Source organism: Myotis yumanensis, unplaced genomic scaffold (assembly GCF_028538775.1).
Source record: "Myotis yumanensis isolate MYYU_CA2020_CCGP unplaced genomic scaffold, mMyoYum1.0.hap1 SCAF_12, whole genome shotgun sequence".
NCBI lineage: Eukaryota > Metazoa > Chordata > Mammalia > Chiroptera > Vespertilionidae > Myotis > Myotis yumanensis.
The window spans coordinates 22,167,520-22,193,564 of NW_027223763.1; the positions used below are offsets into that span (position 1 = coordinate 22,167,520).

The window sequence follows — 26,045 nt, forward strand, 5'->3', positions numbered from 1 at the left end:
TGCATCAGGAGTGCTCCTGGCCAGTGTGAGCAAGGCACCCTTTTCCTTTGGGGCTACCGTCTCCACGGGCTCTTTGAGGACCTGGTCACCATTCAGGTTCTTACCAGTTGATGTGAATCCTCATTCCAGGGGCTACCAATCACCTCTCCCGCCTTGGCCGCATCTTAGTAAGACACGAGTATGCTACTGCCTCCGTAGATGGATCTGGGGAAAGATGTGTGATGTCCTTGATTTCATCGGTGACTGATTCTGGCGTGGCAGAGAGGGCTGGAGGCTCGCAACTCTGTTCATCCACCCTCTGTCCATCCCCTCTTGGGAGCAAGGGAAAGGATCGTGTCTTTCTATAGCATCTCTTCTGTTACAGGCTCCTGCCTTCAAGGAGCACCGAGCAATATAGCTGCTGTGAACACTAGCACTAGTGTGTGGTTTCAGTGGGCATTTAAAAGCTTGTTGAACTAATGCAAGTTCACATACCATGTAAAAATACTTTAAGGACTATGTGGCTCCTAAACAGAACTCCCCTTGGTTTCAAGAGCAGACTCTGGCCTCAAAGGGTTCAGAGAGCATAACCCTAAATTTTCTGGTTTCTCTCTGGAACCCATCACATCATTGTTGTCATCATGACTTTATCAACCCATTTATTTTGAACTTGTTTAATTTTCAGCTTGTATTTTCTCATACGTAATGAGTCAGTATTCAGGATACCTACATCCCTATAAGGTGGACCTCCGTTTACAGAGATATGTAGGCTCAGCCCAAGCCACCTCTCCAATGCCACAGAACTGGAACATTCTGGAACTGAGATTTGAACCAGGTTATCCAGAACCTGGAACCTGGGCTCTTAGGATCCCCGAGGAAGCCCTCACTGTAGAGAGGGAAACTTCTGGGTTGGGAACCCAGGCTGAGATGCCCAGCAGGGAGGACTGGAGGCTAGGTGCACCCTAGGCTCCTGGCCTTCTCTCACCTGCCAAGGAGTCACCCCAGGGAACAGCCAGGCCACCTGCTTTCCCTGCTTCTCCAGAGCCCTGAACTTCCCCAGGAAGCCTGGTCTCCCCAGAGGGGAGTCCAGCCATCTCAGTGAACAGGCAGGAGCTGTCCTTAAAGAAGGGAATACAGCCCGACCACCCGGAAAACAAACCAAAACAACAACGAAAAACCGCCAAGAAGAAACCCGAGTGTGTTTGTTACCAGCCCTTTTATAGCAGAGAAATGCTTCAAGGTCTTGTTTATAAAGCCAGACAAGCTTAGCCTGAGAAAAGCCACGAATTGGAATTTGGCCCAGGCCCCTAAGCCCAGGTCCCCATTTGATGGGGCAGGGCGAGGGCTGGGAGACCCTCCTGGGGTCCTTCTCAGAAGAGTGTCTGGGCCTGGGATGCTGACGTGATCTCTTTCTCCACTTCTCCTTTTTTTCATTTGCCGCCTCCACCCACTTCTCAAGCAGCTGATTGCTGTGGTTCCTTTTCATGTTGAACAAAAGAAACTACAGCAATCTTGAAACCCGAGAAGGGGACTGGAGGGCATTGACCGAGAGTAACCCCAGCTCTCTGGCTCAGGGCTTCCCTCCTCCGCCTCCCTGCTGCCTTTCCCCTCCTTCCCGAACCTCCTCTCCTCTCCTCCTCCCTCTCCCCCCCTCCTTTCTCCTTCGCCCTCTTCCCCCTCCTCCTCCCTCCTCCCCCCTCCTCTCTCCTTCTCCTCCCTCCTCCCCCCTCCTCTCTCCTCCTCCTTCTGCCCCCTCCTTCTCCTGTCCTTCCCTGCTGCTCTCTGGCAGGCTGGAAGGAATCCCAGGAACACTGTCTGAAAGCTCCCCCTGGTGCAGGGCCTCTCCTGCCACACCCCTCTACCTGCTTGAAGGTGTTTCCTTAGCTTGTCAGAGGCCTGGCCCAGAGAATTAGCAAGAAACTGAGGATTCTGTCCAGTTCTTCCTCAGTCCACAAAATATACATTTCACTTGTTTTGTTCTTTAGACTTCAAGGTCCTGATGTTATTTTTCCTCCTTTCCTTTGCCCACCTCACCACACCCAAAGAAAGCGCTTGGGAACTGGACAGGCCACCATCTGCTCCTCTAGCCAAAACCAAGGAGGCTGAGTTCAGCGGATCAAGTATTTTGGTCCATAGTGTGGCGACTGCAGCAGGAAAGCTCTCCTGGCCTTTTGCTGGAGAGGGAGTATCAGTCTTCTCTGCAGGCAGCAGGGGCTCACACTTTAGTGACCGGCCGGCCCAGCTCTCTGGCGGCCGTGCTCTGGGACAGCATTCAGACCCTCACAGGCACCTGTGGAAAACTGAGGCTCCTTAGCTCTTTCCCTATGAAAGACTTCTTTCACTTTCTTGGAAGGCAGCTATGCTAACCACTATACCACCAACGCCCCGTACTTTCACTTTCTTGATCTTGGTTTTCACAACAGCCTGTGAGTGTTAATAGTCCCATTTTATGTTTAGGGAAACTGAGGCCCAGAGAGATTCAGAGGAGGGGGAAAGTGAGGTTCATGGTCACGCAGTCAAGGAGCAGCAGAGCTAGGCCTTGGATTCAGGTCTTCTGACATTACATCCAGTGCTGGCTTCATTTTACCCCAAAAGTACCTTTCAATACCACCGATGAGAAAACCTCCAAAGTCATCTTCTTATCCCACATTTCACAGATCAGAGAACTGAGGTCACGCCAACTCAGTTGGGCCAAGTTAAATGGCGAAGCGACTGCCTTTTTCACTAAATGTTCCCTGTCTTGCCTCTAATAACTGGTCTTTCTTATCGGTCATCTTACACCTATGCTAACCCTTGTAGTGACCTCGTAGATGTGATCTTTCCTGTTGATTCTCTGTAAAAATGCTAGATTTTACAATTCCTCAGTCAAGTTCTGAATAGACAGATCAGGCAGCTTCAACCTTTATCTCATAGACAGTATCAGCAGAAATAATTCAACAATTCTGTCCAACTCAGGAATTCAGCCAGGCAAATACATAACATAGATACACACACACACACACACACACTAGCAATGAAGCTAATGAAACCAGCCTTTCCTGAAGGTGATGATGATAGTAGCTTTATTGAGTACCTTTCTCAGTGCCTGGCATTATCCTGGGACTTCAGCTACATTTTCTCATTTAACCCCCAGCTCAGCCCAGTCAGGTAAATGCCATTGTCGACCCCATGGGTTCTGTTGACATCTCCCCACTCCCTGCTTCCAGCTTCCACCACCCAACTGTCTTCATGACCTGGGCGGATGCAGCTGAGTGGGCTCAGAGACACTGGTGCTGCCTTGAGCTGGTTGGTTTCAGCTTCACGTCCTGTTCCATTCTTCCCTAACCTCCACGAGGTGAACTTCCTTCTCCATGATGGGCTGTTTTCCAGATCATCTCAGTTCATTGGTTAATTCACTCATTTGTGTTCATTCATTTCTTCACACACCCACTAGCTACTGAGTGCCTCCTCTGTGCCAGGCACGGCTGCATGCCAGGATAGAGTCCTGGCCCTCAGGGCACTTCCATTTCTTGGTGAGAGAGGTGTGTCGAGGACACCTGCACTTTGATCTGTATGGTGCTCGAGGACACCTGCACTTTGATCTGTATGGTGCTCGAAGGAAAGATAGGATGCCACAGAGGAAGGCCATCTAACCCAGCTGTGGGTGGGGAAGTCAGGGCAGGCTTCCTGGAGGGATGAATCATGGCTCAAGTCATAAAGAAGGGTTAGGCGTCCGCTGGGCTGAGAGGAGAAGGACTGTTTCAGACATCTGGCTTTCTCAATATTCTTGGCTTCTCCACTCATTTTCCTGCCGGCCACAGAAGGGAGAGAACTGAGACCAGAAATACAAAGTTATCCCTCTGGCCTCACACATGTCATATTCCTTCCTCTTCCTTCTCATCCTAATTTCTACTATGCCATTGTTTCTCAACCTTGTCCAGAATCACCTGGGGGGGAGTTTATAAAATTCCGATGCCCCAGTTCTGATTAGTGGTTGGGGGGTGTGGCCCGGGCACTGGGAGTTTTGTAAAGCTCCCCATGTGAGTCTAATGGGAGCCAAGGTGAGAACCGGTGCGCCACATCACACTGCCTTTCCGTGTCCACGCCGGCTGCAGCTGCTGTTGGTGCTGTGTGACCGTAAGTGTCCACATGTGTGGTATCCATGTGACCAGAATGCAGATTCTTTGTGACCAGGAGTCTGGGCCTCCTTGCTGCTTCCCCACCCAGTGACCTCACCCCTCTGCACATGCACTGCCAGAGGATTGTGCTGACTGTTTAATCAGCTTCTTGGTTCTCATGTCTCATCCAGGGGATTCACTGATAGGCAGTTGGAGTTTGATCACGCCCAGCTGCTCTCATCCTCAGAGCCTGTTGACATAGCAGAAGAGTCTTATAAACACGCTGAGCACACTCGCTGGTCTGGAGAGTGTTGCTCGTGACCTAGACCCGTTGCAAGTGCAGCCAGGGTCGGCCTCCCATGCTTCAGCCGCCCTGCTCAGGAGGGAGGAGGCTGTTCTGAATTCCCCAGCGCACTGTCCACGTGACTGGTCAGTGACAGTCAGCCCATGTGTGTGTTCTGTCCTGTCCAGGGCTCAGAGAGGTCTGACCCAGCGTGGAGCTTTTCCCTTTGTCCCACAGTGCTCAGTGTCTGGCTCCCAAGCCACGCCCCAGGCGAAGCCACCAGTGTTCCTACATCTCTTCCTGTTTACCCCTCCCACGGGGACGCCGGGACACCCCTGATGTCACTGTGTGTCCCTGGGAGTGTGATTCTGGGGATCCTGTTTACTCCTGGGATGTGGCCGGGGAGTGTCATCCTGACACCGCGGGGCCCTTCTTGGACCTGCTCAGCTGAAAGGAAGTCTCCTGTGATGCTGCCCAGATACTTCTGGAACCTTCCTAGTCCTAGTCCCATCTCCAGATATTTATTGTTCAGCCATCATTCCCTGACCAGTAATTCTTCGGCAGGCCCTGATCTGGGCACTGTGACCCAGAGATAAAACACATATTGTGTGTCCCAGAGGCATAGTGGATTTGGCATACAAATAAAACACCATTCCTAGAAGTCCAGTTCCCAGGACCCCTGCACACAAGTCAAAGGGGTGCTGATTAAATTTCAGATTTTTAGGCCCCATTCTAGAGCCACTCTTCCAGGATCTCTGGGGAGTGGGCCCAAGCAGCTGCCTTTGAGCAGCACGCTTCCTAAGTGGAGCTCAGGTGCTCTGAGGTTTGACAACCACAGAGGTGAGCCTGCGGTAACAGTATCATGTCATACGTGATGGTGAGCCCCACGCAGGTGGCCATCTACAGGTATCCCTGTTCCGAGGAGGACACTAACGGGGCAAGAACATGACGAGTAACTAGATGTAGCCAGAGACTCACTTCTCTAGAGATGGGACCTGTGCTAAATTCCTTCCTATAACCTGCATTCTTCAAATTTGCCTAAGCAGACACACTTGGATCGGGCAACACTGATGAGATCTGGCGGCGTTGCTGGGCCCTCCCACTGCGTCCCCGCACATGCCCTCACTCCCAGGTGCAGCTCCGGTCCTCTTTAAGCCTCGGACCGCAGGGGGTTTTCAGATCTAACATGTGTCTCCTTAGTTAAGTGACTTGGTTTGAGGGGTTTGCCCCCTAGAAGTCGGGCAGTGCCAGGGCCCAGTGGGCTGCAGTCTGCAGGCGATGACTGCCCACCCCGTGCTCATGATCAGCTGGCTTTCTCTGTATTGGAAGAAGCTGAGTTATGAAGAGAGTGAGCAGAAGGAGAAGCGGACAGTCAAATGAAATAGGGCAGGGAAAACGATGGTATTTTAGAGTCGGGGGCCCCTGCCTAGTATCTGGTCAGAAACCTCAGTTTGGAGATGAAGCTGAGGTTCAGGAAGATGATCTGAAATTCCCAAGAGGCACCATGTGTACAGCCTCCAACCCTGGGGACTAACATTCTGCCTTTCCGGCCAGTGCTCTTTCTGCTTCACAACACTGAATCGGAGCATTCGCTAATGCACCTGGAGGGCTTATTTTTTAAAGGGGTTCGGTATGAAATCCTGCAGCCATCCAATCGTTACTACAGGTGATTTTTTAATACACACTTAGGTGTTTCCTTAAAGCGTCGCAGACCTGGGTTTTGGAGCTCCGTATCACGTGTTCCATGTTTGGAATTAAACTGAGACCATGTCGGTGGAAGCACTTTGATATGAGTAATGCTCCACCCCCATGGTCCTCAAAGTGGGTGCCCTGGCCCCACAGCATCAGCGTCGGCCCGAAACTTGTCAGAAAAGCACATTCTCCAGCCTCCTCCCAGGCCCCTGAATCAGGAACTCTGGGGATGGGACCAGCAAGCTTTGTCAACAGGCCCTGCGAGTGATTCGCAAGCCAGAGAACCCCTGCCCTTTTACGAGGAAAGCAGCCCCGGTGCTTGAAGAAATACGACTTTAAATACCTCTGATTTGAGCAATCTGAGATGCAGCAGGGAGGCAGGAGCAGTGGGGTTAGTGCCACAGATCTCGGGTGGGATGGGTGAGAGCCTTTGAAAGGTTTGTCTTTTCCTTGGAAAGCCAGGGCAGGCTGTGCGTGTGTGCACAGTACTGTCGAGCCCAGGAGCGCATGCTGAGTGTGGCTCCCCACGTCTTCAGAAAGCAACCTCATTGTGTCCCTCCCTGATGGCGAAGCTTCCGAACCTCGTTGCTCTGTGAGCTTACGCCAGAAGCCTGTGGTTGTCCATCGGTTTAAAACGAGGTTTTCTCCACTCGCCCCATTGTGCTGACATTTTTTTTTTTTTTGAATTACTTATTAAATGAAAATAAAACACTATTTCCCTGCAGGTTTGACGCTGCGGGATTTCCTGGTGGACAATGAAACCTTCTCTGGATTCCTGAATCACAACCTCTCTCTGCCAAGGCCTACTGTGGACAGAATGCTGGGGGCCGATGTCAGCCTTCGCCAGGTAAGCTGCCACCCGCGGCTGCCTCGGTGGGGCTGATGGCCATGGCATTGTTCGGGGGAGCCTGGAGAGAAACGAATAAGCCCCTGTCCTCCTCATGGCGCTGAAGGAGGGCATTAGCTCAAGTTCACCTATTCTTACTTCCCTGCGCAGGCTGGCTGGCGCTGCCAAGCTGTTCGGAAAGTGGAACCTGCAACCTGCCGTCAGGGGCCAGCTGGTTGAAATAAAGCTGATTTCCTGCCTGTCAACTGGCATTTGTTGCTAATTTCCTCCTACAAGGGGGATGACTTTAAGTTAAGATGAATTAAGCATTTTCGTTGAAATGTCGCAGTTCCGAGACAATAAGCAGGGTTGAGGATTATTGATCTGGAGCAGCTCTGTCAGCAGATTTTTAAAAACTTAATGCTTCCTTTAAAGAAAGATATGTAAAGGAGAAAATGTTTATTTTTTCTTTCTTAATTTATATAACCAGGAAGTAATGTTAGTGTTTATATAGATTTTTAACCTTCCATTCTTAGAAACCTTCCTCGGGCATCACTAGGTAGACAGCTCCCGTGGAGCGGGTAGGAGACCCCCTTGCATGGTTATTGATTTTCAGAGAGGCTTCCCGTATTTATTCTCTGGCAGAAAGGGGAACTGCTTCCTCACCAGTCTCATGCCTGCATACTAGCTTGTCTTTACAATAAGCAGAAGCAGTGCAAATGTTTATGCCTGAAAACAAGATCTTTGCTGCACATGCCGTCAAACTCTTAAAATCAGAAAAATGTGCTTACCGCTTGCTCTGATGAAACTAGGAAAATATGCCTTGTGTTTAGCAATTGTGTGGTCGGGAGGTGGGCCAAAGGGAGCAGGCCTATGAAAATAGCTGCATTTAGCATGATTTCCACTGCCCCCTGCCAGTTTCTTATCTGTCATGTCACGTCTGATCAGTTAAAAATGGGGGGTATGCTAAGTATGGAGGTGGCCCTTGAGTGGTGATAGATTCTCCATGTAGCCTGAACTCTTAACCACAGACACGAAAGGGAGGCCAGCAGCCTGAAGGCAAGGACAGTTAGAGAAAGGAGTCAGACTGGAGTGCGCTTGGGTACCTGGTAGTCGGTGAAAATGTAATGGAGACTGTGGCAGGCCAAGTGCTCTGCAGCATCAGAAAGCTGCATGGGTTTTGTGAAGCTTGAGGTTCACCACTCACAATAGGCTGTACTACAAGCAGGTCAAACTGCACTGTTTTAAACGAACAGGGAAGGTAGTAATGGAGTAGGAAAGAGTCTGCATCATGCATTCATTATTCCACAAACGTTACTGTCGGTAATGTTCCAGCACTAGGGACCCAAACTGAGCAGGAAAAGCAAGGCCCCTCCTCTTCTTGGACTGGCTGTCTAGTGGACAGTCAGGGCCATACCAGAAGCTCAGTTTATGTATGCCCAGAAAAGCTAATTAAGTAAAAATGTGGCCAAGCAGAGGTTCTCTAGGGCGGGTCTGCCATAATGAACAGATAAGAGCGACTTAGAACTGGTCCCAATGAGACAAGAAGCTTGGCTTGCTGGTACTCCGCTCCCGGGCAAGTAACACGAAGAGTTCCAAATTCTGAAATTGCATGAATAGTTCTTTGCATCCGTTAATTATCTGTACCTACAAATAAATGGAATAAATGCTTCTTTTTCTATAATTCAGCCCAACCCCTGTTGAACATATTATAAGTTCTAAAATAGTGAGAATGTTTTTTTCTAATAAAAGTGGTTTCAGGAGTTCACACTCTAGATTCCTAGTCCCTGAATCGTGTGCCCCACTTTTGAGAAAAGACTTGGACTCAGGATTTCCCTTCTCAAGGACAGGAGAATGGGAGACGGACGATGAGTCCAACACAACATTCAAGTCTTCGGTGTCCTGGCAGATCGTGCCTGGACACAGTCCGAAGTTCATGAAAGAGACCCGCTGTATTGGACTGTTTCAGGGGTGTCTGTTCTTCAGAGCTGTGTCGATGTGAAGTAACCCAAAAGGCTTCAGAGACCCAGCTTCCCATCTTTGTAACCCAGTCCTGCTTGTCTCTCTTTGCATGAAATGCTTCCAGGTATTTTTGCACGGCTACCAGTTACGTTTGACCAATCTGTGCAGTGGATCAAAGTTAGAAGAGGTGATCCAACTTGGTGACCAAGAAGTTTCCAGCCTCTGCAGCCTGCCAGGGGAGAAACTGGATGCTGCAGAGCGAGTGTTTCTTTCCAACTTGGACATTCTGAAGCCCATCCTGGTGAGTAGGCGTGCTGTGTGGACAAGCTTCAAGCACTAATTCTGGTGGAATGTGAAATTTTTCCTTGGACAACGTGACTTTGTTTTTGTAGAAACATAGAGCTGGCTTGAGTCTGAGATATAATTTAGCTCAGTGGTATTCTAACTGTTCTTGAAAACTTTTGGGCTATCTCCCGAAGGGTAAATGGAGGAAGAGTGAGTTTGGGTGTGGCTCTGAGTCTCAGCCCAAGGTCCTTTGTGCCTGTTTTAATCAGAGAAGACCTGTTTTTCTGAAAAATTATAATTTGAGATTATATGAGTTCATTTGAAGAAAGAGTTCTCCAGATTTTTTTTAAAGGCTCAAAACCATTGTTGGCAAGAGAGAGATATCTATTCATTTTAAAAAGCCCATCAGAAAGGAGACACTGTGAGCTATCACAGTGGAAAAGCCTTGGAATTGGATGAAAGCACATTCAATAATTAGCTTAACCAGCGACAAAATTGCATTTACTCACCCCCCCCCCCTCCAAAATGCCAACAAAGTCTGATCAGTCTAAGATTCAATAGTTCAGAAAAGCAGTCCATGAGAATACATGTTCATTCTTATTCAAAGAATGGGGGGGTGAACTTGAGCATTTTGGTCTTTGGAGTGTTGTGAATAGTTCCAGAACAGGTGCATTTTGGGGGTTTTGTGAGATCTCTGGTGAATTGCCCCTCCCAACAACATCATTTAACATCCGTGTTCTTACCAGGTAGCACTTTGATTTGTCTGTAGTTTCTCTTAAAACCAGGAAAGAGCCCTGGAAGAAAGATATGCCTGGAAAGAGGTGTTCCTCACTATAATTATAGAAATTGGAGTCCTCTAGGACTTTGTGTCACATAATTTCTTTCTAGAGAGATGGGTCCTCCCAGACTGACACATGGTTTACTTTCAGTCTGAGCTACAACATAAATCCTAGTCCTAACCTGGAGTTTCTGAATATGGGCAAAGTGAAGGAGAAATTTTAGTCTACTTTATGAGAGTATTTTAAGAAAGTTTGAAATGTCCCCATAGACACTTGGTAACATGCATTGGCATGAGGAAAACAAAATTGTGCATTATATTGAAAATATATCCACATTTCACTTTATTTCATAGTAGAGTCCCTGAAAAATTTCTGTGTAGATAAGACTTTTATAAATTGAAAAGAGTTTTCAATTACATTTTTATTTCACAGATGTTCTGTCTTCTCTTTCTAGTATGGCTGTGACTTCCATTGCATTAGTAGTAATCCCTCCCAGTCTTCATTTTGTGTAGTAATCTATAAATAAACATATTCATTCATTCAATAAATATTTACTGAACCCTGATCTGTGCCATGTACTGGGCCAGGGAGGCCGTGGTGAGCAAGGTACAACTTTCTCTGAGCTTCCCTGCAGGTGGGGGAGTAGATGGGAGAGACCAAGCAAGGAGCAGATGCGCTACAGAGCGAAAACTCTCTGCTCGGTGCTGTGCAGGCCCTGATGTGGCCTCTTCATCCAGTCCTTGAGGATCAGGAGAGAAGCACCCTCTAGGTTGAAACCAAAGAATAGAGGTTAGCCGGATAAAGAACAGAAGAATGTTCCAGGCAGAGGATATGGCCTCTGTATGCGTCTGGAGGGGAGAGAGGAGGAGGTGGCATTTAGAGGACCTGAACATGGTTGAGTAGCTCTGAGTGGAGTGGATGTAGCTATGGGAAGTTTAATGGGAAAAGGGATGTAAGGCATGATAATGAGGAGGTGGGCAAAGAGTAGCTGATCATGTTAGGCGATTGGGACTCATCTTTAGAGCAAGGGAACCACCAAAAGACTCTAGAGCAGTGATTTTCAACCTTCTGGCCCTTTAAATACAGTTCCTCATGTTGTGACCCCCAACCATAAAATTATTTTCGTTGCTACTTCATAACTGTAATGTTGCTACTGCTATGAATCGTAATGTAAATATCTGATATGCCGGATGGTCTTAGGCGACCCCTGTGAAAGGGTTGTTCGACCCCCAAAGAGGTTGCAACCCACAGGTTGAGAACCGCTGCTCTAGAGGGTGGATGACTCAAGGTGAACACAAAACAGAGTAAATCTGCGAATTTGAATGACCATTGGAGCAGGACTCAACACCAGTCCATCAAGCCCTCCTAATGTGCTCTCCCTTCCTTTTGATTCTCTCTCCCTCCCCCCTTCTCCCCCCCTCAACATTTACTGGGTGTCTAGTTACTATGTGCCAGGAACTATGCTGAACACTGAGCTGAAATAAAACACCAGCCCAGAAATGAAAGTCAAATTGCCTTTTAAAATTTTCAGTCTTTTATAATTTAGCTATTAAGCTAGTGAGGAGAGAAAGAAAATAATGAAGTTATCTGTTAGACCCAGAAAAGAGAGGGCACAATGGCCTTTGTCATTCTGGGGACAGCACGACAGAATGTCATGTTTTTAGGAACTGTTACTGTGTTGTGATTAGAACATTTTATAGAAGTAGGTGGGAGCTTTTGAGTAACACAACAAGCGTTTGTTCATTCTTCCTGTAATGCTATTATAGTCTTTAGTTATGATCTAAAAATATTGAATAATGCATGAATTCCTGTTTACTCAACACAGAATGTACAGTTCTTCACTAAAGGTTTTATTTTTCCTCTTTCCACCCCTTTTCCTTACTTCATACAAGAAAATCACTTGCCTCCAGTGGTCAGTAGGGACCTGTATGAGTTCATAGCCAGGGGTGTTTTTGATTAGGAGAAATGATATAAGGAATTCCAAACTGAATTATTTACTGGAGCTCTTTGGAAAAGTGATGTGGCAAGCTTTGCTGGCCTTTGTCAAACAAGTATGAGCAGGAAATCACAGTTAATATTAGTGCAGGTACTTGGTTCTCAGATTTCATTTTGTGACCTAGTTTCAAGGCATGTTTCCTGGGGTTAATGTTATTCAAGGAAGTTACGTCTTTCAGATCTGATAAATACTCAACCCACCTTATGCTCTTTGCCCTTCCTTCATCCCTACCTTATTTTCCCTCCTTTCCTCCTCCCCCTCTCACTTATCTTTCATTGAATTAAAAAGAAAATTTATGCCCTGGCCAGAGTGGTTCGGTTGGTTGGGCATCCTCTCATGCACCAAAAGGTTGCTGCTTCTATTCCCAGTCAGAGCACATGCCTGGGTTGCAGGCTCGATCCCCAATAAGGGGCATGTAGGGGCAGTCATTGATGTTCCATTCTCACATCAGTGTTTCTCCCTCTCCCATCTTGTGTTTAAACTCATAGTTGTGAATGGTTTTAATTAACTTGTTTATTTTCAATAGAGATTTCAGGTTTACATTTGAGTTTAAAAACCAAGTTGTTTTTTTTTTTTCTCATTCCAGACAGGACTAGACTCTATATCTCCCTTCCTGAGCCAGGAGCTGACTGAAGGCACAAAAATATTGCTGGATAGTCTCGGGACTCTGGCCCAAGAGGTAAGTTGTGCCTTTCCAGCGCCAGGAGGCAGACCATCCTCTGTCGCTTTTTTTTTTTTTTACCCTAAGTTGACTAACAAGGTTTTCTTTAAATTTAAATATCATATGAAATGTACAATCAGTGTTAGAGGCACTGGTGATGTTTAAAATGATGTGGTTTGATCTCCTTACTGTAGAGATGAAGAAACAGACTCATAGATGTCTCAGAGCTAATTAGCTAGTAGCTAAAGGCCCCATATCTAGTCTAGAACTTTCTTCCATTTTTATTCCCACCCCTTGCTAATAACTCCTTTGGAAAGAGGCCCCCGCTTACCACCCCCGGCCCCCATGTGCTGCATTTGTCTTACCAGCAACTTCTCCATATTTCTTCTGCAGTTGCAAGGCCAGATACTCTTTTTACCAAAATATTTGTTTGCTAATTAAAGGGAATAATGTGGATATCCCTAAATCACATCTTTCCCCTGTAAACATCTGGCCTATGGGGTCCCACTTTGGGAATATAGTCTCTTGGTGAACATTGAGTTGAGCCCACAGGTTGACAGATGTGTAAGAATAAGCTTTGTCATAGGATCCGCGGGCCTGTAGGTGCTCACAAAAGCAGTTCACCTTTCCTCTGCCTCCCGGCCAGTGAGTGCTGCCCCTTCCTGACACCCAGCCTTGTTGCAGATGAGACTTGGGAAGGAGGAGTTGTCTGGAGCCCAGTATGTGAGGAGCTGAGCCCAATGGGCAGAGGGCAGAAGGCAGGGGACATTAGATAGGACTGACTTGTGGGGACATTTTTTCAGACATGGTCCATCCTTATTTTAAGTTGCTTCTCTAACTCATTTTTTTGATGTTTCTCAAATATCAAAATTCTCTCTTTTTTTCTCCCTGGGAATAAAAGTATTGCATGTTCACTGTGGAAAATGCACAATGCTTGGAAAATATAGAAAACACCAAGATTAAGCCATCACCCCTTTAATATGTTGTTTTTGTTTCTCCTTTTTTTTTTTTTTTAATTGTGCTCATGTGTGTCTGACTAAAGAGGCTTGGTTTTTGGGTCCCTTTCAGAGAAAGAAGCCCCCTTCCAGCTGCCTTTGGTTACTTCAGTTATGAATGCTGGTGACCTTTCTGTAAGGGGAGAAGCTGGGTCACCTGGGGTTCTTTCAGGAAACACTGCCTGGCAAGTCCATAGCCGTTTCTCCAGGGTCCCGTTAGCTGACATTGACGTGCCCTGACCTGACTACTCCTCCAGGTCCTCGCCCAGCCGTACAGAAAGTAGAGCAGGGACTGCGACATGGGAGGCTGCCTCTAAGCTCAGGGTCTGGGTACAGCTGTTTCCTCTTACATCACTGGCCTGCCTTTTGTCTGGGGTAAAAAAAAAAAAAAAATTAAAAGCATGTGATGTTCCCACTGCCGATGTGGCGAAACTCTCCAGCTGAGCAATATACATTTTTCTTGGCAGCTTGCTCCCTGGTCCAGGGCAAGCAAGGGCCATCTGCTCCTTTCCCTGTAAAACCTTCAGGTCAGTTCAGCCACAAGTTACCCATCGTCTAACTTGCTATTTCTCTGGGACAACTGGGAGAGGACAAATCCATAAATAAATGCCCTTATTGATCTGTTCAGTGTTTGGGGGAAACGTTGGTTGTCTTGACCAGAGCACAACCTTTGAAGGAAAAGGGAGCTGATATTTTCTGAGCAGCTCCCCTGGTTCATGGAGTTTCGCTCAATTTTCCTGCATAATCCATGTGACAAATATGAATGGGTCTTATTGTGCCCATTTTGTAGATGACAGACTCAGAAAAGTTAGAGAACTTGCCCACAGTCATCTGATTGGTAAAACTGGGATTAGAACCCAGGACTGTTGGACTCCAAAGCCCATGTTCTTGCTGCTGTAGCCCACTTGTTGTCTGATGAACTCCGATGGTAACTGGTATCGAATAGGAAGGAGACTCGTTAAAGAGAGAAAATATAGATAAACAGGACTTGGCAGTTGAGTGGACGTAGTTGAGTCAAAGCTGACGTGAGCTTCATGTCTGGGTAACGGGACAGGGAGGCTGTGCCTGATAGCATCGGGAGGCAGGGCAGGGAGCAGCGTCTGTGATCCACCCAGCACCTACCAGGGGCCCGGCATCGCTAGATGTTGGGACTCAACAGTGAACATAGTAACTTCCCTCTTCTCCTGGGTCTCATGTCAGGTGGGAGACAGGTCGGTGTATGATGTGGTCACAGGGATACGTGCAAGGAAGAAAAATAAAGCAGGGAAGGGAGACCATGATGAACGTTGTTTTAAAGGCAGTGATTAGGAAAGTCCTTTCTGATACGGTGACAGTTGAACCTGCAGGAAATGTCAGTGTTTCGATGGAGAAGGAAGAGAACTCCACACAGGAGGAACCACAGATACAGAGACACTTGTGTAGGGCACGATGAAGGAATGTATTTAAAGACCAGGAAGAAGGCCAGTGTAGCCCGAACAAAGTGAGCAAGTTGAGAGGGTGGTTGGAGGTGAGAGGGTAGTTGAAGGTGAGAGGTCAGAGGAGGAGGTGAGAGGTCAGAGGAGGAGTTGAGAGGCCAGAGGAAGAGGTGAGAGGTCAGAGGAGGAGGGGAGTGCCACATAGGCCTGGTCGGCTGAGTGAGATGGGAGGCCAGCAGAGGGCTGGGAGCAGAGGGGCAGGCATGACGTGACCTAGCGCCTGAGACTGTTTGCATTCTGGCTATTAAACTGAGAAGAGACCATGGTGGGGGCACATGGCAGTGGGTTGAGAGGCAGCAGGTCAGTCAGCCATTCACTCACTCCAGGGAAGATCAGACACCACCTTTCGTGGGCTGTGCGTGGGAGTGCTTCACCGAGGAGTGTGGACTGTGCCCCTCAGACAGGTGCTGGGAGAGCCCCGTGTAACCTCGTCACTTACAGTGCCTCCTGCAGAGACGACTGGTTTCATGTGGGAGGCAGTGTGTTCTTTTGGTTGGGGCACGGCGGGATGGTGGTGGTGAGGCCGCCTGTAGGAAGAGAAGCGAGTGGATTTCATTATTATTTAAAGATCTCCATGGCTGTTCCACTCACGGACAAAAGGGAAGGTGGTCTGCCGTCTCTCCCTCCCTGTCTGTACGCCTCATGCAGGTTATGAAAAGCATAAGTGAGGAAACGCTGGCCACCTACTTGTTCTCCCTCTTTGGAGGGACAGACGTTTGTGACATCTGACATCTGTGCCTGGCTCCCCTCGGGGCAGGAAGCGGCCAGGATCCATAGGACCATGTCACTCACGGGAACCAGCAGGCTCCGTGAGACAGAAACCTGGAGGCGTGGAGTCCGATTCTAGGCCTCCTCTGAGGCGTGTGCAGGTCCCATAGTCCCGTCCCCCCACCTCCCACCTCCACTCCCACTCCCACCCCCCGGCTGGTTTTCCAGGTGGTGAGAACATGCAGTGACTTTTCAAGGAAATGAGGGATCTGTTAATGATGTACTGTGAAATGTGTGGAAATACAAAGTGCTCCATAAATATTTAATTATAAGAGCAATGGGGCCAAGAACTCCACAAGGTGCGGGAGTCCATTTGTATGGGAGACAAAGCCCTTGTCGAGTGGAAGTCAGACACAGCCCCTGGCTGCCTGGAGCGTCTGACTCATCGCTCGCGGGGGCTATTCTGTGCAGGGGCCGCTCTCGTGTGTCATGTGATTTATTCCTCGCCACCACACTGTCATCGTCTTGATGATAAGTTGGGCCTTAGAGGGGTGACTCTTGTAAGCCTGTAAGCTAATGAGAGACAGAGCTGGGATGCAAACTCAAGTCTTCCCATTTCATGCTTTTCCATCACCCAGCACTTAGCTGAGACAAGGATGGACGGCACACACAGTCACTTCTCTTCCCAAGGGGCGGGGGGCCCCTTAGTTTCCACACTGAGGTTGGGGGTGTTTTAGAAATGAGTCCGTGATCGAGGGTGTGAGCAATTCCTGATGTATGTATATGAGCATGTAGCTGTTCACAGAAAGCATTCTCTCCTACACCAGAAGACAATCAGAATGAAATAATGCCCTTTGCCAGCGGCTCCACTCACTTCACAGCTGTGCTTCTCTATCTTGATTGTGCCTGGGGATCACCTGGCATCTCATGGAAATGCAGGTTCAAACTATCTCAGGTAGATCAGGTCTGCATTCCAGACCTCTCTGAGTACACAGATGCCGTAAACCACAACCCTGGTAGCATGGTCTGGCATCCCCTCACAGGTTCTGAGGAGATGATGTCATACAAAATATGTTCTGGGATGTGGCTTTGGAAAGGTTGAGAAAATAAGATGTTTTTTTCTCTTTTCTGTCTCCCACCCTTGCTCTACCCTTTTCTCCTCCTCCCTCTCCTTTCCCTCCTGATCCCTGACCTCAGCTGTTCAGCATGAAGAGCTGGAGTGACATGCGGCAGGAGGTGATGTTTCTGACCAACGTGAACAGCTCCATCTCCTCCACCCAGATATACCAGGCTGTCTCCCGCATCGTCTGTGGCCACCCCGAGGGTGGGGGCCTGAAGATCAAGTCCCTCAACTGGTATGAGGACAACAACTACAAAGCCCTCTTTGGAGGCAATGGCACTGAGGAGGATGCTGGCGCCGTCTATGACAATTCTACAAGTGAGTGTCTGTGCAGGCCCAAGCCCTGGCCTCTGCCACCTTCGATGTAGACTCAGGCAGCCCTGTGTCCCCTCTCACTCATGCTAACCCTCATCCTCTGGTGCAGCATTGGATGTGCATGTGTCTGTTTGCTCACCACTGAGCACCTAGAACCTAGTGTCTTTTCCCGATTAGCTACCTATCCCCACTGCTCGGGGCCTGGCACGTCTCAGGTACACAGTGTGTTTATCAAGTGGTGAATGAATAGTTGAAAGCCAATCTCCCAGTTTTCTGGGGAATGTAAGAGAGTGGTTCCCAGAATAATGAAGGCTTTTCTCCCCTCTCCCTCTCCTCTCTCCTTCCTCTTGAGGTATCTGTATCTATAAAGAGCCAGGGTCCGTAACATCCACAAGACCAAAGGCTCGACCAACCCACCGCCCAGGCTGCTTGTGCAGCAGGCTCTGGTGGGTGGAGACTTGTGGCAGCTGAGGTGGGGCTGGGGAGGCGGGGCCGGCACTCACACTCACTCACAACCGCACACACACACACACACAGACACACACAGACACATACAGCGCCCACCAGCTCACAGTCTTTTTTCCCTTTCTTTCCCTCCCCATTCTCAGAGCCTCTCTCAGAATGAGGCCCCAGGGCAGAGGGTGGAACTGCCCTCACTGACCCCGCTCCCTCCCAGCCAGGAAAGAGGAAGAGGGAGAGAAGGAGGCAGGGAGGCCTGGAGGACTGCTGAGAAAAACAAAGACAGAGACCGGGAGAGACTGGGATGGAGAGATGGAAACAAAATAGCAATATTAAAATATTTCCTCTAATTAATTCCCTTTTAATGTGCACGAATTTTGTGCACCAGGCCACTAGTGCTTTATAATAAAAACTTAAAAAATAGCAGTAATAATAATAACAACAACATAAAAGTCAACCTTGAGGGAACATTTCCTATGCATTCTGCTTATTAGCTCATTGAACCCATACAGTAACCATTCAAGGAAGGTTTTATAGCCTCACATTCTACAGGCTCAGAGAGGTTCAGTGACTTGTTCAAAGCCACACAAGCCTAACTAATCCACAAGAGCCAAGATTAAGCCCAGATCCCCCTGGCTCCAGCTTTTTTTTCTGGTAAACCACACAGCCTCTGAAATACCTGTCAGTGAAGGCGTGTGTCTCCCATCAGGCCCGGGCATTTGATCAGGTGTTTGTTTTGGGTCTTAGCTGCGATGCGGTGTTAAAGAACCTTGTAACTCCATATCTGCTGCTCACACCCGGGCAGTTTGGATGGCAGCGAGGAGCCAGTGTTACAGTTTTAAACAATGGCATCCTTTCCCTTGAAAACTTGATGCAAGCGAGCCTTTCTCCATTTCCAACCGCAGGTGTGTCTTTCAGACAGCGAGTGAGGCAGCTTTTTGTGCATGACTGTAACCCAAGAACCTCTCCTTACCGCTGGAGTAAAGCCCTCAGACAGCGCAGTAGCTTTGCAAGCCGGAGGGGATGGCGTTACAGGCAGTTTTCTGAAACGCCATCCCCTCTGCTCCTCGCTTTGCAAGTCAACCAAGGGAACCTTCATTTTCCCAACAGGTGGACTTGTGAGCAGATCCTCTTTAAAAAAAATTATATTGTCTTTGCAGCATGTAGCAGCGGTTCTCAACCTGTGGGTCGCGACCCCTGAAAATACATCCTGCATATCAGATATTTACATTAGGATTCATAACAGTAGCAAAATTACAGTTATGAAGTAGCAACGAAAATAATTTTTATGGTTGGGGGTCACCACAACATGAGGAACTGTATTAAAGGGTCGCTGCATTAGGAAGATTGAGAACCACTGAGAGGATACTTGGTATCTAAAAGAACCTGGAATGAAATTTAAAAAAGAAATAATTAGGAATCCTTCTGGAAAATCAAACCCTAGTATCTGGTTTAACTTCAGATTTCTCAGTGTAGGATTTTTTTTTTACATTGGTTACTTATATTTGTGATGAGACCTTTTAATGAAGGGGAATTGTTTTTTATTTATTTTTAATAAATATTGTTGAAAGTATTACATATGTCCTCTTATCCCCCCCCCTCCCCCACACCATGGGAATTGTTTGATTTTTTTTGCGTGAAAACTAAATTCTGAGTTCAGCCCTGTGTTTTCAATGAAAACAAATTAGTGAGGATCAGCATGAGGGTATGAATCTAGAGGTATGCAGGCTTGTTGTGCACAGTAAAAACATTTTCTAGATCCATCTCCATTATGAGTGTTCCATAATCAGTGTTATAAGAAACTCTGATTATTTATCAAGCATTGTTCTAAGGGCTCTCCAGACAGCTGTAATGAACTTTCTTTTTACAGGGGAGCAAACTGAGGCTCAGGCTGGCTGTTATTTATTATGTAGCTATTAAGTGGTAGAGCAGGGATTTGAACCTGGGACTGTCTCACTGGCTCCAAAACCCTGCTAGTTCCCACAGGTCTGTGAGCACGCATGTGAACATCTGCCTTTCATCGTCACAGGTCCTTATTGCAATGATCTGATGAAGAGTTTGGAGTCCAGTCCGCTCTCCCGCATCATATGGAAAGCTCTCAAGCCTCTGCTTGTTGGGAAGATCCTGTATACACCTGACACTCCAGCCACGAGGCAGGTGATGGCTGAGGTAAGCTGCCCAGGCCCAGGATTTTCTCTCCAGAATCCTGCTAGAATCGCAGGTGGTTCCAGATGGAGTATATTGAGCAAATCCTGGCTCTTCTGGGATTTCCAAAGAGTGAGAACCTCAGGTCTGACCCAGGCCGGAGCTGACTGCTGAGGTCCGGCTCTCCAGCCTTGGGTATTTGAATCGGTGCTGCCGGCAGATACTTCCCGGGGATGGGAAGGGCTGAGAGAGGACTGAGAGAGGGTGCTGGGATGAGCATCTTTTCAGGGAGCAGCTGCATTTCTCATGTCTCTGCCTCTCCTCTTTTCTTCCGCCTCTCCCTGGCTCCCCTCCTCACTCCAGGTGAATAAGACCTTCCAGGAACTGGCTGTGTTTCATGACATAAAAGGCATGTGGGAAGAGCTTAGCCCCAAGATCTGGACCTTCATGGAGAGCAGCCCAGAAATGGACCTTGTCCGGGTGAGTGTCCTTCTGATGACCGTGTGCCTGCTTGATGCTAGAGAGGCGAGTTTCTGGTCACTTACCCAGAAGTGGCTTAGATGAGAATTCTTTACCTTTAACTTGTGTAGACGTATTGAGCTGAGCTCAAGCCACAGGGCTGTCACCTTTGTAGAGCTGCAGGTGATGAGCACAGGTAACCCTGTTTCTTGCACATCAGCATCCATGTGTCTGGCGCTCAAACATCAGTTTTCTAAGAAACTGAGGGCTGGTGTTTGGAGCGAGCGTTTGGTGATTGCAGGACCCTGGCTGTTTTCATTTCTGGCTCTAGAGCCAGCTTCGCCTTCCTGTGTCCTGGTGGAACTTGGACATGGGTGTGGGAGCAAAGGGCTACTCTGACCCATAGACAGGTGCCAGAGACCTGCTCCCAGGAGCCACCATTACGGCATGGAGGCTAATTGCACTCAGTGCTTCCGCCTCACTTGAAAGGGATTAGTGCTCTGGAGACAATTGGATTCAAAAGCAGAGGAGTCTGAGCAAGAACAGAATGTCTCCTCCGCCCGAGCCCGAGTGCCATTTAATCACATCATCCCTGCCTTGGGCTGAGCCAGGATCATCAGGCTGTTTTCTATCTCCACGGACTGGAGGCGCTTCCTTTCGTGTCTGCTGCCATTAAGAAGCAGGGATGGATTTTGCCAGGTTTCTTGTCTTGACACCTCATTGATCAGAGAGGCAGCTGGGTTTGAGAGCTGATACCTATCTCAGGCATAGGACTGTCCCCAGATGCCCTGGGAGGTTCATTTCCCAGGGGGCCTTCTCCTAATGGCAAAGCTAGAGTCATCTTTGTTGTGCTGGTCTTGTTATCTATGCTGAATTCTTAACTTGGGGCCTTTCCAAAACCAAGGGACTTTAGTGAGAAAAACATGAACAACAGTTTTTATGGGTTTACTGAATAATTCCTGACTCATAATAGTCACAACGCACACCCTTCAAGTATGGTTCCTAGTTGGGCTCCAGTCTCTTCTCTGTGAAGGGGTTCCTTGGCCCAGCCAGGCACCGTGACTGGACCTCGTGTGATCCCAGGCCTCTTCTCCCTGGTTCCCTTCCTGGTCCCCCCCTTGGAACCTGCACTTCTCCCTGTTGGATTTCTCTCCTCTTGAGTCTCGGAGGATTCCACAAGTGGGAAGGGATTCCGTGAGTTTGCGTCTGGAGGCAGGTAGATGCTTCTTTCCCTGCTCTTAAATGGAGAGTTTGTTCTGGATGTTCCAGCAGCTCCCAGGCTCCCAGTTCTTTGGGACAAAGCCTTGTACACGTCACTGTGGCATTCATTAGGGATCCTGTGGGAGGCCCCAGGATGTGCAGGAGGGATGTGGGAGCTGTGGCTGGGGAGAAGGCATGGCCTGTGTTTTGAAGGACCGTGACTTTAGCTCCAGGGACCATGACAGGGCTTGAAGCAAGAGGAGTTGTAGATGTCGTACTCTGATGTGACAAGTGGATTAAAGAGGGGGACGATGGCGGCAGAGACCAGGATGGAGGCCAGCCAAGTGGGTGACCAGGGCCAGCAGGAGGTGAAGCCTGAGGCTGCTTGAATGGAGAGGGTGAAGGACAGACAGGCGTGGAGAGGATTTTTGACTTCTGGCTGGTGGATGGGGAGGCTGTCCATTAGGCTGACAGATATTGGGGCCGGGAGAGCAGGGGTGGTTAGGCTGGAAACTGACTAGGGACTGATCAGCCTGTGGGTGGAAATTGAAGGAGCCTCCTCGGACTTTCCTTTCTCTAGGAAGGAATGTTTGTTTCACACTGCAAGCTTGGGCTTCTCCTACTCTGTAACCCCTACAGCCTCATGGAGTCTGGCACATCAGGCAGTGCCTGAGGTCTCTGCTGTTGTTGGCGTAGTTCTTTTCCTTCTTTTGCTCTGTTTCCCTCTTTCTCTCTGTCTCTCTCCCCTTTCTCTCTTTCCCTCCTTCCTGTCCTCCCTTCTTTCTTTCAGCTTTTATTGAGGTGTATTGACAAGCAAAAATTATATATAAAGTGAACAACTTGATGTTTTGATATACATTTACATTGTAAAATGATCACCACAATCGGTAGCATATGCATCATCTCATGTAGTGATTGCTTAGCAAATTTCAAGTCGAGGGTATGTATGGTTGGTATAGGGCAGTGATGGCGAACCTATGACACGCGTGTCAGAGGTGACACGTGAACTCATTTTTTTGGTTGATTTTTCTTTGTTAAATGGCATTTAAATATATAAAATAAATATCAAAAACATAAGTCTTTGTTTTACTATGGTTGCAAATATAAAAAAATTTCTATATGTAACACGGCACCAGAGTTAAGTTAGGGTTTTTCAAAATGCTGACACGCCCGAGCTCAAAAGGTTCGCCATCACTGGTATAGGGTGTACCTTTGAACTCAGATTGCATAGCTGGAACTTTGTACGCTTTGATCTCCCCATCTCCCCCACCCCAGCCCCTGGCAACCACCATTCTGCTCTGTGATAGCTCTTATCTCTCTGCTGTCTATGGCTCTGAATACACCCATTGCATTACCCCACCGATCCAGAATCACTTCTCTGTTGCATCAGGGGCCCTACCGATACTAAACCGTTCTCCTTTTTAGCTGCTTTTTGGCACCTTCATCTCAAGACCCTGCTTTCTCCCTGGCTACCACTCCCCAGGGTGAAATTAGGTCTCCTGGCCCCCTCATGTACCCTAAAATGGCCATGTGGCCAGGGATTGCACTGGGCTCATCTCTCTAGTCTTGCTTCCTTGGCAGTCCTGTTCAAAATCCACACTGGGCAGGGCAGGTCTCACCCCAGACACCACATGTCTTCACTCAGCCCTCATTCGTTCAGTTCAAGTCTCCGAATAAAGTTGTTTCACAATTTGTGAGGTACAATTTTGCATCTATTTATTTTAACAAAAATACATATATTACTGATGACAGTATAAATTGTTATTCTCTATTGGAAAGCAATTTGGGATGAAAATTGTGAGAACCATAAAAAATGTGCTACCCTGTGTACCTCCATTCCACACACCCTCAGGGATATATCCTATAGACATAATTTTAAAAAGAAGAAGTCATTGTAGGACAGAAAATGTTATTGCTATAATAATTGTTATTGTGGGAAATTAGAAATAGGCTAAACGCTTAGCAGCATGAAAACAGTCAGTGAAATTATAGTAAATATAATCTATGAAATCATTATGCTTCCATTAAAATAGTAAATATGAAGCCACGTGGGGAAAACAGCTCATGTTAGTGGAAATGAGACTCATTTAGGAAGTAGCCATCCCCAGCTGGTGTGGTTCAGTGGTTGAGCATCGACCTATGAACCAGGAGATCATGGTTCGATTCCCTGTCAAGGCACATGCTTGGGTTGCGGGCTTGATCCCCAGTAGGAGGTGTGCCGAGGCAGCTAATCAGTGATTCTCTCTCATCATTGATGTTTCAATCTCTCTTTCCCTCTTCTTTCTTCTCTGAAATCAATAAAAATGTATTTTTTTTTAAAGTAAGAAAGGAGCTGTCAGTTGAGCACCAAATTAGGTTTACTGTTTTTCCACATTGAGGGCCAACCAGCTAGAGAGCAAGAAATGGAAGATAGGCCTCCTTTGCATCATGACCCATGTGTCTTGCAGTTGGGAAAGATCCTATTTTACTTGGTTTAATAACGGTATTATTTTCCCAAACTAAACAGCCAAAAGTGTGTTTGTCTTCATTCAGACTAGAGATGTGGCCTATATGAGGAGTCATCAGATACGGTCTCAAGAGAGGAAAGTAATTCAATGTAGTGGGAAGGTGCAGTAGAATCAGAGAGCCCGTGTTTCGTATTCTGACTTTGCTAAACTTTGCTACTTATTAAGGACCTTATGTTAGGGACTTGACGGCTCTGAATGTAGGTTTTCCCATCTGTAAAATGGAAGCTATTAAAGGTACCTTCATCATGGAGTTGCGTGAGGTAAAGCAGATAAATAATTCAATATAGTAACTGTGCAGAGTAAGGGTGATTACTGTTGTTGCTGTAGTTACTTACTGCTAAGCTAGGTTGTTCGGTACAGTGGAAAACATAGGGACTCCGCATTCGCACTGGTCTGGCTTTGAGTCTCAGCTCCATGGCTATTAGCATTGTGACTCAGTCCTGGTTAAAATCATATTCATTTATTGCTCAACCCCAACATCCTCATCTTTAAAACGGGGACACTGTTATTTAACTCGCAGTTTGCTGTGAAGATAAATGAAGGAGACCACGTACGCGAAGGGTTTTGTAATGTTTGCTGCTTGTGATTTCCCATTGAAATGGCAGACACTCCTGAACAGCAGGGGCAATGACCACTTCTGGAAACAGCGCTTGGCCGGCTTAGACTGGACAGCCGAAGATATCGTGGCGTTTCTGGCCAAGTACCCAGAGGACGTGCAGTCAGAGAACGGCTCCGTGTACACCTGGAGAGAGGCTTTCAATGAGACCAACAGTGCGGTCCAGACCATAGGTCGCTTCATGGAGGTGAGGCTCTGTCCTGTGGAGCATTTAGAAAAGGCCATGCCGTGGTTTTCCCCCTCTGAGATGGTGCAGTCAGTCAGATTGGAGGGATGTTTCGGAATAATGTACAGGCTTATTTACAGTAGTGTCCTCAAACCTAACATAGGACTTGGTGTACAAAAGGCACTCAGTAAATGTCAGCTGAATGATCAAATACGTAAATAAACAAGTCTAACGCGAGCATTTTTTCTGTCTGACCTAAGAGTGTTTCTATGAAATTTATCTGAAATCTAATCAGACAGATTACATTTCTAAAAATGTAGTCTCTTAAAAATGATGTCACTTAAGAGGGACACGTTTATTTATTTGGTTAGTTGTTTAATGACTCAAAATTGCTAAGAAAACAGAGAGGAAAAGGAGGCATGGTCATTGTTTGAACCTCTTGCCCACACAAAAGTCAGTTAAGTAACTTATCTCTAAATTTCAGTTAAGAAATATGACCCATTTTCAGTTGCATATTGGAAAATGACCCGAGGGGAGATTTGTAGAGTGAGGATAGAAAAGCCACACAGCCTTTTGCTCTCAGGGTCAGGTCTGCCTGGGCCACTGCTTGCTTTTCTGGCCACCAGACTTCTCATGACAGCTGTTCTTCCTTCAGTGTGTCAACCTGAACAAGGTGGAACCGATCGCAACAGAGGTTTGGCTCATCAACAAGTCCATGGAGCTGCTGGATGAGAGGAAGTTCTGGGCTGGAATCGTGTTCACCGGGATTCCCCCCGACAGTGTCGAGTTGCCCCATCACGTCAAGTACAAGATCCGCATGGACATTGACAATGTGGAGAGGACGAATAAGATCAAAGATGGGTGAGTTGAGTCCCATCACACCAGCCAGCCCTGGGGAAGTCAAGAGCAGCTAAGATAACTAGGGGTTCTTACTTTTATTGACTAATTTGTTAGAAACTTAAACGAGTGGCATAATTTTGGTGCAGTGGCCACATTTCTGGATGGAGACAGTTATTTCAAAGGTAATATTACCTTTTTTTAGAAAATATTATTATCTTTTGATTTAGCATTCTCAATCAAGGGAATTAATCCCAAGGAATTAAATCAACAGGGAAAAAAAGGAGAAAAAAAAGACTCTGGGTTCCCCATGTTAGCATTATCCTTTTTTACAAAAAGGGGCAAATAATCAATATGGAAGGGAGTGGTCAGGTCAATTGTGGTATGTCTACGAGATGCCATGTTAGGTATTCAGTGGAGGGGGAAACAAGCTAAGTGGTATGTTCTTTCTGGTATCTATTTAAAAATATGTGTACATGTCAA

General features: G+C 47.4%; 1 protein-coding gene across 2 annotated transcripts in view; it reads left to right on the forward strand.

Moving 5' to 3' along the window:
* ABCA1 (ATP binding cassette subfamily A member 1) overlaps nucleotides 1-26,045 on the forward strand; it is a 114,742-nt gene that overhangs the window by 42,556 nt on the left and 46,141 nt on the right. For both annotated transcript variants that reach the window (XM_070431001.1, XM_070431000.1), the window contains exons 6-13: nucleotides 6,777-6,898; nucleotides 8,964-9,140; nucleotides 12,486-12,578; nucleotides 16,936-17,176; nucleotides 19,662-19,801; nucleotides 20,141-20,257; nucleotides 24,549-24,746; nucleotides 25,381-25,586. In XM_070431001.1, coding sequence (XP_070287102.1) covers nucleotides 6,777-6,898; nucleotides 8,964-9,140; nucleotides 12,486-12,578; nucleotides 16,936-17,176; nucleotides 19,662-19,801; nucleotides 20,141-20,257; nucleotides 24,549-24,746; nucleotides 25,381-25,586 — 1,294 coding nt within the window. The remainder of the gene's footprint in view (nucleotides 1-6,776; nucleotides 6,899-8,963; nucleotides 9,141-12,485; nucleotides 12,579-16,935; nucleotides 17,177-19,661; nucleotides 19,802-20,140; nucleotides 20,258-24,548; nucleotides 24,747-25,380; nucleotides 25,587-26,045) is intronic.